Source organism: Botryllus schlosseri, chromosome 10, assembly GCF_051294905.1.
Source record: "Botryllus schlosseri isolate E-star chromosome 10, Bs_hap1, whole genome shotgun sequence".
NCBI classification, from domain to species: domain Eukaryota; kingdom Metazoa; phylum Chordata; class Ascidiacea; order Stolidobranchia; family Styelidae; genus Botryllus; species Botryllus schlosseri.
This window is the reverse complement of record NC_137245.1, coordinates 27,997,989-28,014,026: the sequence shown is the minus strand read 5'-3', so window position 1 is coordinate 28,014,026 and position 16,038 is coordinate 27,997,989. Positions and strand designations below refer to the sequence as shown.

Sequence of the window (16,038 nt, the reverse complement as noted above, 5' to 3'; positions counted from 1 at the left end):
TATTTTATCGGAAAGGGTCATGTATCTGCATTGTACGCTGTGAATAATGGTTGGAAAAGTGTCTGGGAATGCAAAATTATATTTTGATTTGCATTCAGTCGACGTTGTTCATGAGTTGATTGTTAGAAGTTGTCAAATCTCGGGCAGTTTATCAAAAAAATTGTGGCAGCATCAGCATTGTGTTTAAAATTTGTTTCTGTTTGAATATTTTGCATTCTGAGTTACTGGTTAGCCGAGTTGCACAACTAAATTTTCAGCTGTTATAAATAAGATTATTAGCCTATTAGAATAATTGCGACACAGTTTATTAGGGTGGAGTGAAAAAAAGAAAAATTTGAATTTCAAAAAGTGCCTTTGATATTTGGTCCCAAATCTCGAATGAATAACTTCTATCATAATTTTAGGTTCCTGCACCCTCTAGTGGCCGAGCAATTTCACCGAACGAGCTGAAAATAGCTAATTTTGCCATACCTTGACACCCGCTTATGCTAGAAAGCTAGTTTTGGGCTCAAAAGCTGCGGAAGCTACATGTTTTTATCTCACTTCCATAGAACTTTGTCTTGAAAATGTACAGGAAAAAAGTTACAATCAAATTATTCATTTTAGACCGCCATAAAATGTCGGTTGGTTTTACCAAGTTTGCAATGCCAATTTGCATGTTACAATATATTACATTGCTGCTTCAACAACAAAATCTGGTTTGGAGGACCTAGCAGTTGATTTATAGATCAACCTAGCATAATTTTGATTACTAGAGAGAATGATTGAATTTGCATCCAAACTTTTATCATATGACATCATCACAAACCTTTATGATATGAACTTGGTATCTTCCTGTTCAACTCTACAACAAACGATAGGCCTAGCCTAGATTGTTCAAAAAGTGAATCAGTTACAGTAAATCAGCCATATAATTTCTATATACCTAATACCTGTATGTTTTGTTGATAACTTGGACGATTTTCATATCAATTGCGACATTGGTAAACTGTTTTATGTATTATACATATTAGGCTATAGAAGCTGTTGTACTCATCTTTGGAATATTCTGGAACTTTGATAGTCAACCTCAAGTCTCCCAGTAGGAGTGATGATAACTCACTTTGAAAGTGTTCTGGTTTCTGGTGTATCTTGGAGTTGATCATATAATACTCTGGTGTAATGGTGTTAAAACTTACTCCTCCATGTGTAGTATCATAGGCCGCTGGCTGTATTAACAGGTCGCTGTAGTATACTCTGCTATGTGTGTGAATTGAACTGATATTGTCTATACAGGTTCAGAATTTGAAGAGCTTCTTGGAGGTACAGAACTTCAATATACAGCAGATTGTGGTTTATCATATGTACAAGTATTAACAGGAAAAAGATCGGAGTCTGTCGGTACTTGCAATAAGTTGAGCAGTGGATAAACTTTTTAAAGTGTTGATTATGATAGAAGTTATTCATTCGAGATTTGGGACCAAATATCAAAGGCACTTTTTGAAATTCAAATTTTTTCTTTTTTTCACTACACCCTACAGCTTATACCAGATTAGTTTAGAAATAGAGTTACACCGTTTTATACAAACTGCATTAGAATACAACTACCGTATAGCTAATCAATTTTCCTAAATTAGATTAGAACTATTATGATACAGTCTATACCAAATTAGATTAGAATTAGAATTATTGCGACACAGTTTTTACCGAGTTAGGCTAGAATTAGACATAGAGTAGCACAGCTTTATACAAACTGCATTAGAATTACAACTATAGCTACTCAACTTTACCTAAAGTGGATTCGAATTAGAATTAATGCGGCATAGTTTATACCAAATTCGACTAGAATTAGAATTAGAGGTACACAGTTTTATATAAACAGCATTAGAAGTACAGCTATAGCTACTCAACGTTTCTTAAATTAGATTAGAATTACAATTATTGCCGCACAGTTCATACAAAAGTCGACTAGAATTAGAATTAGAGCTGCACAGTTTTACACAAACTAACTTCGTATTACCATTATAGGCATAGCTCCTCAATTTTTTCCAAATTACGTTAGAATGACCGAATTGGTGAAAAACGGTAATGACAGATGCATGTACATTAAGCTTAGCTCGTTTGCACTGTAACTTCTATGGCATTTTGAGGAAAATCAGAAATTAGACTGGAATTAAAATTGGAGCATGGAAACATTCCACAGATTAGAGTAGAATTAGAGCAAAGGAATATTTCACAAATTAGCTTGGAATTAGAATATCAGTCATATTTTGGCAGTTTCCAATTGTGACATAGTCCAGTATCGGAAATCTGTGAAATTTTTACATTCCGAGTTATACTTGCTTGGAAAGGCCTTCATTTGAATATCGCTTTAGTTTTTGTAGCATATTAGTTGAGTACGATTTTTGTCCGTAATATTCTGCCGATAATTCTTTGCCCGATAGCCGATAATTGATGAATATCACGGTAGCTGTTGAAATGAAGGAGAAAAAGGTTTGGTCGTTTTTCCTATGCTTAAAGTTGCGTTGACTTGAGCATACCCGCTTTTTGTGGTTTTTATAATTTCCGACAAAAATTTATCTTTAACAAAACCATGTAATGAATAGGCTACCAATATTTAGCGTTAAATTTTATTTCAGAAACCGCCTCCCAGACCGAGAAGAGTGTCCTCTGCGAAACCAGACACAGTCAACCCCCCCAGTGATGATGAACTCTTTGATTGTAAGTTGAGTAGGAACTTAATGTTACTTCTACTTCTACTTGAGCATCATAGAAACTATAATTTTTGTTGATAAATTAATTCATAGTGAAAGTGCGCATAATTTCAGTACGACAAAATATCAGAGTTTCAAATCTTCCAGAGTGGAATAAAAGTATATAAACTATAATTTTCGTTCAAAATAATTCTTAGTTAGGGGCGTATAATTTGAGGACATAAACCATTGCGCTCAGTCCTGGTTATATTAAATCGTGATTTCATGATTGAGGCCCGATTTTTTTTGCAGGTTTTGAAAGCGATCAAGCATTCGAGCTAGCTTTGGAAAAAATGGGGTCGACGCCATCCACCCAAAACGACGTACCCCCCTCTATGAGAGGGAGGTTCGTACAACAAACAAGCGACTTGCTGACTTTGAGTCACGCTCGAGTCCAAAACGAAAACGAGACTTTGTCGGAAAACGAAGACATAATTGATGACCAACAATCGGTTAAAGATACTCTGCATCAATCACCAATGAGAGGAGTCCATTTCAAAAGTTCAACACTTCCTAGAAAACACGATATTTCAATGCTTTTTCCGCAGAAAGGCAAATACAAATTTCACAGAACCAGTGTATCTTCGGACACAGAAAGCCCTTCGAAAGTAAACGGCGGTAAACTGCATCAGAGCGACTCTCCAGGTGATTTTTCGGGATAATGCAATTTTGTGATTCTCTTTGTGCTGGATTTTTAGGTTTTCCGTTTCTGCTTCAAGATGAAGTAGATTTGAAATCGCTCCTTGAACTGTTACTTGACTATCAGCACTGATTACCAAGTCACAAGTCAATCTTACTTTATAGTTTTAACTCAGGTCAAGTCATTTCGAGTCCAAGTCAGGGTACAAAGGGCAGCGTTGTAATGACTCGAGTCGCGTTTTTTGGTGACTCGTCTTGACTTGAGTCATTTTTTGAAATGCGTTAAATGATTTGACTCGAGTCAATTTGTGTATTGACTCGACTTGTACTCGAGTCATTGTGCAAGACTCGAACCAGAACAACGCTATGACCATGACTCGACCCGCTACTAGCTGACTTGGACTCGGTGGTGAATTGATAATGGCTCAACTTGACTCAAGTTAAAACTACAAAAGTGAGATTGAATTGTGACTCGGAACCTTGGGACTTGGTTACAACTCTTACACTCTACTTAAAAATTTCAACTTTTTTACGCAAATATAGGCCTGGAAATGCTAGTTTTCTTTGTTCGGGTTCATTCAAACAGATCAACACGCAAATTTGACTCTAGGCGAGTGGAGTCATTTTCGTACTTAAAAAATGACTCAAGCCATTACAACCCTGCTTTAATGTCAAGATGAGGTTTTGGGGGGAAATAACTGATTTTTCTGATTCCTAGAATTTGTGTTCCCTCTAAAATCGCAATCGTCGAGCTCGTTGTCGCAGCCCAAAACTCTGACGTCCGTCTCGGAATTGTTCAACAAATCAAAGTTAAAAGTCAGGAATTCTCTGAAGAGCTGGAAATTTTACGGAAAATCGGTGAGGCCCAACCAAAGGTGGTCACTAACGAAGTACTTGTACTTTTCAAAGTTAATTTGTAGTTAATTTTCCGTTGGCCAGAAAGATAAGTCTTTGCAATTTTGGAAACTTCATTGCAAATTCAAAGATTCTACTTATTTCACTGTCATAGTATGAAGAGGTCTTGAAAATTGCTACTTGTACATTAGGGTTGCTCAAAAATAGCTTATTTTACGAATTCCGGGGATTCACTGATTACATGTTTAGGTTGCCGAAAAAAACTCTGCACATCAAATTTTGCTAGATTCCAACTGGAGATGTGAACGCACATGAGTTTGAGGTTTTTAGGTTTATTTTTAAAAAAATTTAAATTTTTTTTCAAATTTTACTGTCAATCTCGTGAAATTATTGAGTTATCCTCAAAAATGATGCAAAACTAATTTGAAGCAATTCCAACCCGTAGAAGCAAAGTTTTTGAGGTTTTCATTCATAATTCTGGGATTACCCAGTGTAGTTCTAGTTGTAGTTGTGAGTTTTGAAAATTTCGTGGTTCTAGTTCTAGTCGCTAGTTTTTAAAAGTGAGTAGTTCTAGTTCTAGTAGCGCATTTTGAAAAGTTGGTAGTTGTAGTTGTAGTTCTAGTTGTGAAGTAAGTAGTTCTAGTGGTCGATTTTGAAAAGGCAGTAGTGTTAGTTCTAATTGTTAGTTTTGAAAAGTTAGTAGGCTAGTTTTAGTTCTGGTTGCGCATTTTGACGAGTGAATAGTTCCAGTTATAGTTGTCCATTTTGAAAAGTGAATAGTCCTAGTTGCAATTATGAGTTTTTAAAATCCAGTAGTTTGTACAAATCTGATGTCCACGTCTGAAACCGTGAGTCAAATTGAGTCGCAATGTTGACTACTTCGATATTTTAAACCGTGTTTTTTCTCAGAGCAAGTCAATCGACGAAGACTCGAGTCAAGAGTTCATGGTGATGACTCCCGACCTTTACGACGTCACGGTCACGAAACCTGACGATTTCAACGAAGAACCGTTTGATTGGCTGTCTCTCTCTCACGATTCCGCTATGATGAAGCAAAGAAAACTACCCAGAAGAAACGTAATCGCCGTCCAATCCCCCAAAATTGTGACTCGTGACTCAAAATATGACGAAAGTCAAATTCCATCGCCGAGAGATTCAAAATATCGATCGTTTTCAGAAGGAAATTCAAACCACGAAAATGAAATTGACCCCCAAAAAATCAGCCCAAAATTAGCCCAAAACCAAGCCAGCTCAAAAAACCGATCCCGAAATCTACACTATCGATCATTTTCAGAAGAAAATTCAAACCAAGAAAATATAATCGGCCTGAAATTGTCCCAAAATCATAAAATGATCCCAAGAAATCAAACCCAGACTCAAAAATTGTGTGACCCAGACGACCAGTCACCGATTACAACACCCAAAAATAATTTTGAACTGGGTAAAACTCAGAATTATAATTATAATTCTGTATTTTCCGAGTCAAATTATTCTACTGTGACCCCAAAATCCCAAAAAAGCATCACCCCCAAAAGAACAGACTCGCTGCTTATCCAAAACATGGCAGGATCCCCGAAAATCATGCGCAGAAACCCAAGAATTTCGAAAAGCGTCGAAAATCTTTTGCCTGAATCCAAGCCCTTTTACTCTCCCTACTGCTCGAGCACACATTCCATGAGGAGCTCGAGCCCGGGACTCGATGCTCGGAAAACGCCGCAAGTCGTGCTCGGAGAATCTGTGAGCGACGTGCTCTCGAGGCAATACGCAGAGCGTCCCAGTTACGACGAGTCTGCGAATTCGGAAATGAACTCGTTTGAGAGTTCAGAATCTCAAGATCTTTTGATGTCTGACGCTGAAGGTTTGTATAATGTGTCTTTTTGCTACTCCAGTAAATTCTACTTCATTTTTAGTACAAGTAGTAGTTTAGTTGTCACCGACTGATTTATTTTACAAAACACAAATTTTAAATGTCTGAGTAATCAACATTGTTTCTCAAGTTGAAGTAGAAGTAGCAACATGAAATCCTTGTCAAGACTTTCACAAATAGATATCAGACATGTGCAATCTACTAGATTTTCAAGATCTGCAACTAGAACCTAAACCACTTGCTTTTCAATAGGTAGAATTACTCTATTTACGAAATTAGCAACTAGAACTACAACTACCAACATTTCAGACCTCGCAACTAGACTTAGAACTGCCAACTTTTCAAAATGCATAATTAGAACTAGAACTACTCAATTTTCAAAACTCGCCATATAACTAGAATTTCCTGTATTCAATTTTCAAAACTTGCAACTAAAAGTTGAACTAGAACTGCTCTCTTTTCAAAATGTGCAATTGGAGCTAGAACTACTCCAAAGCCAAATTCTACTTTTCAAAATCCAATTTGCAACAAGTTACAAGCAGTGATTATCATTTGTGTTCACTTGCAGATGCCGAGGAGGTCCTCCCCAGCAGCGGGTCGATTCGAAAGGCCGGCTGGCTACTTTTGAAACCGCTTCTTGTCGCGAAACGCGGAAAATTGGAGCGACCTTCCAAACGGAAATGGCAGAAATATTGGGTGAATTTAAAAGGTGAGAATATCGAATCTGGAGTTTTTATGACGAAAACAATTTAGACTTTCTAAAACTCGATCAAGCGATTCTCTATCGTCTAAAGGGCTGCCTCTAAACTTTTACTAATCTGGCCAACCCTTATGTTAATATGGAAAGCCTTCTAACAGATCACTATAGAATGTTGATGCTCAAATTAAACTGTGTATCGGCAGAGTGTTAAAAGACCTAAACGGTTAAAATAATGATTCTGACACGAAACAAACTCATCACAGTGAATATTTGCTGCGAATTAGTGTGATTTCTGCCGTATGATTTTGCTGAATAATATAACTAAAAGATAAAGTTGACTACCCCATTGCATGCTATCCGCATAAATCGATTCCTACGGCACCAATACAATGCTTCTCCGTTCAGGCGATATATTGCTTTTCACTGAACTGAACGAGGATTCCGATGAATCTGGCAAGTTGGTGCTCAAACTATCGGTGGACGATGCTCTGGTTCAAGCGATGCCGGAGCACGCGACCAAGAGCAACGTTTTCTCAATCGGTCTCGCAAATGGAAACGTTTACTTGATGCAGGTTTGTTGGTCGGAGATAGCATAGATTCGGGTTGTGATTTGAGAAGAAGACTATGCAAGTCATTTTGAGATTTGGCCGAGCATACCTAATTTTAGCAGTTAAATACTTTACAAGAGTACATAATGAAGAAGATTTGGTGTAGGTGTCACATACTTTTAAAAAAGCAAATATTCCGAGCCTAGTTTTGTTAAAAAAAAATCAGAGAACAGTCAAGCAGAAGTGAAAGTAATCTAAAAATCAGAACCACTGGAGAAGCAGTGCGTTTAGGCAAAATCTTTTATGTATTTCAAATTTTACTGACCAGTTGAAAAAATTGTTGGTAGGCTACTGGGAATAACTGTGTAGCTATAATTCTAATTCTAATCTAATCTAGTCTAATCTGGAAATAACTGTCTAGCTATAATTCTAATATATGGAATATTCTTACATACGGTTTATGTCCCATTTTTGTACATATGTGTAAGATGTTCTCTATCCAGAATGGGATGATTGTGATTGATGCTGTTACTGGCTAAAATTGGTGTTCATCATTATTTTAGACAACCTAACCATTTAATCAAGTAGCCAGTCAAATTTGAACACCAAAACTGATTCCTGACGCAAATTTCAGGCCCAGTCTCAGATGGACGTCTCAAACTGGATCTACGTGATCAACATGTCCGCCTCAACGCGGGCTCTGCTCCAAAATCGATCATCCGCGACCAAAATGTCGATCCGCGACCAACTGCAGCAAGAAGTCGACCGTATCAAAGCCGAGATGTTGAGTGAGGAAAAAATGCTTAAAATGGCCGCTCTGCAGACTCAAGTCATGCAGGAACCTGCGAATAAGAGAAACATCCTGCAACAGATACAGGAATGGGAGAAGAACGCAGAGAAGAACCATGTGCATGTGTTCAGGTAGATGCTCGGGATAATATAGGAAACGTATTGAAATTGTTCAAAAAAATGAATAAATATGTGAGGGTATAAATAAAAAATGATTGCCAATACGAAATACTTACTACTTGTTACTATACTATTACTATTGCAAATATAGCAAAATTGAATTAAATGTATCTATAAATATATCTACTCAGGCCTCTTGTACATGTAGCGATTTGTAAGAGATGCTGAATCTATCGTAAGTAGAATATGAAAGGTTTTTTAAGTGCCCATATTTTATTAGTAGTATATATACGAATACATACATCAATAAATATGATAAATAATTGCTAAGAAGTATTATAATAAAAGCTATATATAAATTAAAATATCAAAATCATTACAGATATTGAATAATTACGTAAGGACTGTTTTGGCCAGTCGTTATAACGATTTAACTAAAAGCAATGTAAACTTGCCCTAAAACTACTTCCTGCTATAAAAATTCACATGAAGAAAGTAGGTGAGTAGTTTAAAGTAAATATTCCAGGTCTTGTTTTGCCTAAAACTGTGGTTCTTAAACCGGGGTCCTCGACACAATTATTCAGGGCGGCGAAGTAAGTTTCAAAACATTCACATGATCCGGTAAAAACAAATCTTTGTGATATAAAAATTTTCAAACAACTTAAATTGTCAAACCAAACTCGAAAGTGGCTCAAAATTTTATCGTTAGTCAACATTAAGTAGATTATTTTGGTGCAGAGTAATTCAAAAATCATCTGCATCCGTCACATTGAGACCATAAAATCCAATGTCAGTTGAAAATTTGTAAATTTTGAATTTCTGAATTTTGCTGCAAACTAGAAGTAGTGCAAGTAATCACATTCATAACTAAGTCCAGTAGTTTGAAAAGTCAAAATAGTTTTTTAATGACTCCATCTCTTTCTCAGACTTGGTTGTTATCTGGCATCGCTGGGCAGTTCCGAAGAACCAAACCCTCGACAAACGCTAGCGGCTGCCCGAAAATCATCAAAACAAGTCTTAACAAACCTAAAATGCTTCAACGTCGTGACTCTACACGCGTTAGTACAAGCGAGATCGTCGCCACGGCAACAAAGACTGAACTCGTCTCAAACCTTGAAACGTTCTGGAAGTTTCGGGGAGGTTTTGAAAGAAAAGAAAAATATTTTTGGGTCCTTGCGGGGTTTCGACACGTGGGGGGTGAGAAAGAAACAACGAACCCCGATTTCGGCTCTTATCGGGGATGATAAGATGGCTGCTAGCGGGAAGACATCAACGGAGTCAGAGCAAATCGGAGACTTCAGTTCGGACGAAGATTCTCTGGATTCTCTACTTTTGTCGCCTGTAGATTTGGAGTACTCAAGTAAATTTTGGCTACTTGTCATATTTGAGCCTTATCCACTAGATGAAAAAAATCTGTTATATTGTAAATTTCAGAAATTACATTCATTTAAATTGGTAGATTAACTGGTAGGTGTGAAAGCTCAGCAGTTTGAAATTTTTGAATTGATTATAACTTTGAAAAAAATTTCAAATTTTACTGTCAACCCAATGAAAGTGTCGAGTTGACGAAAGATTATGAAACAAATTTGACACAATTCAAACCCGTAGAAGCGAAGAGTATTTCATTCATATTTCTGGGATAACCCAGAAATTTTCCACAATTTTTCAAATTTGCTTCTTCCGGTAGGAAATGAGCATAAATTTTATGTGCAGCTATTTGTTTGGCAACCTAACAATTGAATCAGTGAATCCGCGGAATCCGGGAAAAAAGTTATTTTAAACAACCGTACCTTACATATATATACATTATAAGTATCAACACAAGATAGTCAAGAAGCGTTTCATTAGTTCATTAATTTTCTGTCATATAACGCTCCTATTGTCAATTAAAAATAAGCTCCTGACACCACAGGACCGATTAATTGATAGTATTGGTGGGACAGTTACCCTTGCTTCTGAATGCAATCATCAACAAAAATTTCAACTTTAATGGTCATTAGATGAAATGTTTTGAGGTAAATGTGGTCATTTGTGGATATGCGTATCTTCCAAACCTGAGTAAATGTGGCAAAGTAATGTCGTATTTGTATTGAGCAACCATAAAAACTTCATAACACACTGTTACATGGATCTGTTATGATTTAAACCACTACTGTGATTAAAAATAGCAATTCTCCATTAAGTAAAAGAGTACTAGTATAGTTTTCTAAGGAAAAATCGAAGTAGAAGTGTCCAAAAATTGTAAGCAGTGTTGTAGACCTAGATTTCAAGCGTAAAAAGTGAAAATGATTGTATCCAAGCAGAAGTAGGCTGGATCATATACACTTAAGGTATGAATCAAGTAGAATGGGAAATGATAAAGCCAAGTATTTAGTGAAAGGCCAGCGTTGTAGGTATAAGCACAAGCAGGCTAAAGCCGAGTCATTTTGAGTCCAATGAGTGCAAATAGTGAGTGTTTTGAATCTGAAAGTTGTACGCCTTGTTTTCTGTAGCCATAAGCACTAGTAGCACAACTAGGGTAAACTGAGTCAGTTTGAGTCCAATGAGTGTATTCAAAGTTCTATTGCGTTGTGTTGCAGGCCCTACAAGTGCATGTTGTGTAGTGAGAGTGTGGGACGGGTCAGAAATCTCGGTCCCAGTCGCTCCCCACCTCACATATCAACACGTGCTGCTGATCGTTTGCGGTCGTTTGCAAGTGGAGCCGCAGCAACATTTCCTCGCGACGTGCTCGAGCAACGAGTCTGTGGACGAAGGAAAGCTCGTCTCGGGACCGAACAAACTCGAGCTCAGAGAGAAGCTGCAATATCAGATTGTGGACGACGTCAGCAAGGTGGCGGCAAAGTGCAAACAGAATGGGGACGAGATTCTCGCTGTCGACGGAAACCTCGTTCACGATCAAACTCTCACGCAATACTCAGGTTAGATTGATAATTAATAAATAATATTCATATAGTTGATAATCACGTAATGATCACACATTCTGAAAAGTTTGAGAACCACTGATCCATCATATGCAACTCAAATTATGGATGCATATAACAATATAACATACATATCAGGGTTGTAACCGAGTCACAAGGTTCTGAGTCACAAGTCAATCTCCCTTATATAGTTTTGACTCGAGTAAAGTTGAGTCATTTTAAATTCACCACGGAGTTGAGTCTGAGTCCAAGTCAGTGAGTAGAGGCCCGACTCCGAGTCATAGTGTTCCGTTTGTGTTCAATCAGGTTCAATCTATTTTTAAACTCTGCTCCAGTGATATAGAATGGCTGGCATTGATAATATCATAATTTTCCTCATTCCCAACAATTTCTGGCTCCATTTTCCAAGTATCAGAACTGATAGACGAAATGCCAATCTTGTGGTGACTTTACTATTCTTCGAATTTTCAATGAAATGTCTGTCTTGGCCGTTCTGGTCTCGAGTCATATGACTTGGTTTGAGTCATGCACAATCACTCGAGTACAAGTCGAGTCATTTAAGCATTTGAAAAAATGACTCGAGTCATGATGAGTCACCAAAATATCACACTCGAGTAGTCACAACCCTGAAACATGTATATGGATATGTGTGACAGATATGGTTGATAGGAAACAAGCTTCCCTCTTTCCCAGACTAACAAACAATCCTTTTTCAGGACGAGCTCGGTTGTTTGTTCAAACGAAGAGGTTCGACGCAAGCTCGGACGACAAACTATGGTGGGCCGACCGTGGGAGTAAAAGCGACAACTCTGAGAAGGAGCTGATGGATGAGTTCTTGCGACAAAACACGCTCAAACCTCCGCCTGTGCTATCGCAGTATCAGGTATGGGGATAAATATGGGAGTTTGTAGGTCGAAAACCATTTCTATTTTAATTCAATATTTGCAAATTGCAGATTTTACAATACAAATTTGTATTTGAGATTCAAATCACAGTCGACTAAAGCCCGTAATGGGTAGAACTTGTTCAAAAGTTATAATATATTTGTACACCTAACTAAACATGTTTATTCGAACAGATAAAATTAGGTTTATGTGCCTTTTAACAAGCCATTGCATCCTAGATAACTTCGAGATGTAGCTAGTCCATCACATCGCTCTTTGCTGTGCAGTTCCAAGAGAACAGAGTCATTCTAGAAATAGTTTTGTAGCATGATTTCAAATCACTCCTACACAATTAGCGCAATACTTGATAAAAGTTGCAGTAAAAATTCGTATGAAAAAGTTGCAAAAAGTCGCAGTATGGAATACAAACGGCTTAAAACATCATAATACGTAAATTCTGAGTGTTTAGGAAGCTGCCAGAAGCTTCAAAAGTTGCAAAAACTTGCCCTAAAGTCTAAATTTGACTAATTTGTCTTGATGTGTTGTTTACTGATTTCGATTCTGCTCAAGTCAAACGTCGGCTTGTTTTTTCCAGCCCCCGTTCATTCGTTCCCCATTCCGTATGATCGATCGCCCCCCTCCAAAGTTCAACTCTGTCCGAGACATTCTCCATTCCCTCACCATACCCCCTCCCATATCATCCATCGTCACCGACAATCGGTACCAGGACTGTGGAGAAGATCTCATCCATCGTCTGTTGGAAAAGTCAGAGGAGGTTACCAGGATGTGCTCTGTCTCAAACGGAAAGTCTTCTGCCGAAACTGAACAACAAGTCAGCGAGCTGGAGAAGATCTGGAAGGTTTTGGAAGAATTGCTGGAAACGGAAGGCAAATATGTGGCAGATCTTGAGACGCTGATGCATGTGGGTTATGTTGTGCCTGTGATTAGAGTAGGCTTGTACAAACTACCAGTATAGTTAGTTAGCGGTCATTAATTACTAGTTTTTGAACTAGTCCCAGTTGCGGATTTTCAAAAGTGAGTAGTTCTATTTGTGAGTTTTGAAAAAGGAGTAGTTCTAGCTCTAGTTCTGATTTTTGAAAAGTGAGTAATTACAGTTCTATTTCAAGTTATAAGTTTTGAAAGATGAACAGTTGTAGTTCTAGTTCTAGTTGGAGACTTTAAAAAGTGAGTAGTTGTAGTTGGACATTTCCAAAAATGACTGGTTCTAGTTCTAATTCCGCAATTTAAAATAGGAGTAGTTCTAGTTCTATTTGCACATTTCAAAAAGTGACCGATTCTAGTTCTAGTTCTAGTTGCGCATAATGAAAACCCAATAGCACAAGTCTGGATTTGGGTGCTCGAATCAAAGTATTAGTCGTGTAGCAAAGTCATTGTATTTTCCAGCGTTTCTTGGAGCCGTTACACGCAGAAGGCTTCCTGTCGAGTCCGGTGCTTGAGTCTCTGCTTGCAAGCGTCCGGAGCATCACGGCTTTCCAGCAGACGTTTCTGGAGCATCTGACGAAATCTTTTTCCGCAAACATGAATCGTTAGTATCAAATATAGCAAATATCGGATTGCAAAAATGATCGAGCTGATACCACACTTTGAAAGAAATATTGGTATCTGCAATTAAAGGTAAAAAGTATCTGCAATTTCCGTGATGTCACAATAAGTAGGGTGACAAAGAACTATAATCTGCGGCTGCTAGTCTGGTAATCTCCATCTACTTCCTATTGTTTATAAGCAGAGAAGGTTGTTGGCCTCAAGTAGTAGTAGCAATAACGTTCAAAATTTCTACTCAAGGTACTTCAAGTAATTGAAATTGTCAGTAGTCAAGGCCTAGTTTGGCCTTAAGAACTGAAAGCTCTTGAGTAGAAATAGTTTGCAATCGTAACCACCAACCACGTGAGTATTTAGTGCAAAACCCGTGAGTATTGACCAATTACAGCAGAGGCTCGTGAGTGACTATGGGTCACAACAACATATTACAGAAAGTGCTGTGAAAAAAGATTGGCAGCGATAAAACCTTAGCAAAAAATGACCTTATAGCAGGTTGTAAAAAACCTTCAATGTCTGATCGTTGAAATGATCGGCATCGAAAAGTCCTGTCCTTATCATCTGAGCCCCGCAGTATGAATGCGGCTCACATAGGAAAATAATGGAACGCGAAAATGAGTCTTAGGCTAGATGCTGTATCCTTTTAATATCGGTTGAATATATATCAGAGTTAGCAATTATCGGTTCAAAAATCTAATTTCGGTCAGGCTCTAATTAAAACTCTCTGAAATCAATTTACAATCTCTATTTTTCTTTTCAGGAAACGACGTTGAAATGTTGAACACGAGCTTGTTGTCGGTATCGAGAACATTTCTGCGTCAGGCGCATCACTTCAAGCTCTATTCTGTGTTCTGCTCTTGCCACACGGTGGCGCAAGACCTCGTGGAGCAGACAAAGTCTCCGTCGTCGGAAGTGCGAGCGTTTTTGGAAGCTAGAAACCCCAAACAGCAGCATTCGTTGTCTCTCGATTCCTACCTCATAAAGCCGATACAAGTGAGCTTCACGCTTTCAGCTGGACACTCATACTTGTGCGAACTACAAATCTAGTTAATTGATGGTTGACTAACTGTTGCAGTAGTTATTAGTTCTACTTGTAGTTTCGAGTTGTGAAAAGTGAGTAGTTCTAGTTTGATTCTTAAAGTTCGGTAATTCGATCCAGTTGTGAGTTTTGAAACTTGAGTAGTTCCAATTCTAGTTCTAGTTTGATTTTTAAAGGTAGTTGGTTCTAGTTCTAGGTCCGCGTTTTGGAGAGTGAGTAGTTCTAGTTCTGGTGCGCATTTAAAAAAGGGGGGTAGTTCTAGTTCTAGTTCGATTGTCATTAATTCTAGTAGCAAGTTTTGGAAAGTGAGTAGTTCTCGTTCCAGTTCGATTTTTAAAGGTCGTTAGTTCTAGTTCTAGTCCTAGTTTGTGTTTTGAAAAGAAAGTACTAGTTGGTTCTATTTGTAATGGCCATTTCTGTTTTTCCGTATTTTGTATTTTATAGTTATGTGTTTAGTTAGGCCTATGTACATTTGCTGTTACTTATTTCATGAGTTATATCGGACCTAATCAAATTTTAAACTTTTGTTAATGGACAATCAGTCCTGGTTCGTACCTTTTCACCCTCACTCTATTTGCAACCTCTCATTTAGTTTACCTGATGCACATTGTTCACCTCTATTTCAGCGCGTCCTGAAATACCCTCTTCTTCTTCGCGAGTTACTGTCAGCCTGCGACCAACTGGACTCGGAAACAAAACGTCGCCTGAAATCCGCATTACACGCCATGCATGCGGTGGCCCGCCACATCAACGACTCTCAGACCATTCACGACGAATTTGGGGCGCTCGGATTCAGAGAAATTATGGAACAGGCCGCGCTGATGGCTCTCGGTTCTGTGGAGGTTTGTTGGCATGGATTTTCGCAGATTCGGACAGACTGGATCATTCTAGTTGTCTAGTTACACTGATTAGACTGATTCTAATCTGATTTGTGAAGTGTTTCGTTGCTCTAATTTTAATTCTGATCTAATTGTTTTCCTGAAAATGAGACAGTAGGACTGTATTGTGGGAGACGAACCAAGTTTGCTGTACAGACATTTGCCATTCTCGTGCGAAATGAGATTGGACACTGATTTGATATGAACTATGCTTGATTTTTGTGTTATTTCTTTCAAATTCCGAATTGAATCCAGTTTCCAAGAGTTTGGAAAACACAGTGTAGCCATATTTCTAATTCTAATCCACTTTGGAAAAATGTAGGTGTAATTCTAGTTCTAATTTACGTTGCAAAAAATGTAGCTGTAATTCCAATTCTAGTCTAATTTGAAAAATGTGTGTATCTATCATTCTAATTGTAATCCAATTCAGAAAAAACTATTGCTATCATTTAAATTTTAATCGAATTAGGAAAAATCTGTAGCTATCATTTTAATTGTAATCTAATTTG

General features: G+C 37.8%; 1 protein-coding gene across 4 annotated transcripts in view; it reads left to right on the top strand.

Annotated features, from left to right (window-relative positions):
• The window catches only part of LOC145447879 (rho guanine nucleotide exchange factor TIAM2-like), a 29,317-nt gene that overhangs the window by 9,282 nt on the left and 3,997 nt on the right, over positions 1-16,038 (top strand). For 3 of the 4 annotated variants that reach the window (XM_080326147.1, XM_080326148.1, XM_080326150.1), the window contains 14 exons: positions 2,619-2,700; positions 2,985-3,377; positions 4,090-4,229; positions 5,136-6,084; positions 6,662-6,802; positions 7,199-7,365; positions 7,976-8,262; positions 9,177-9,610; positions 10,830-11,168; positions 11,888-12,054; positions 12,651-12,977; positions 13,460-13,601; positions 14,373-14,605; positions 15,278-15,493. In XM_080326147.1, the coding sequence (XP_080182273.1) occupies positions 2,619-2,700; positions 2,985-3,377; positions 4,090-4,229; positions 5,136-6,084; positions 6,662-6,802; positions 7,199-7,365; positions 7,976-8,262; positions 9,177-9,610; positions 10,830-11,168; positions 11,888-12,054; positions 12,651-12,977; positions 13,460-13,601; positions 14,373-14,605; positions 15,278-15,493 (4,017 nt within the window). Of the gene's footprint in view, positions 1-2,064; positions 2,473-2,618; positions 2,701-2,984; positions 3,378-4,089; positions 4,230-5,135; positions 6,085-6,661; positions 6,803-7,198; positions 7,366-7,975; positions 8,263-9,176; positions 9,611-10,829; positions 11,169-11,887; positions 12,055-12,650; positions 12,978-13,459; positions 13,602-14,372; positions 14,606-15,277; positions 15,494-16,038 lie in introns of those variants that run through there. The other variant, XM_080326149.1, reaches the window with a different exon arrangement.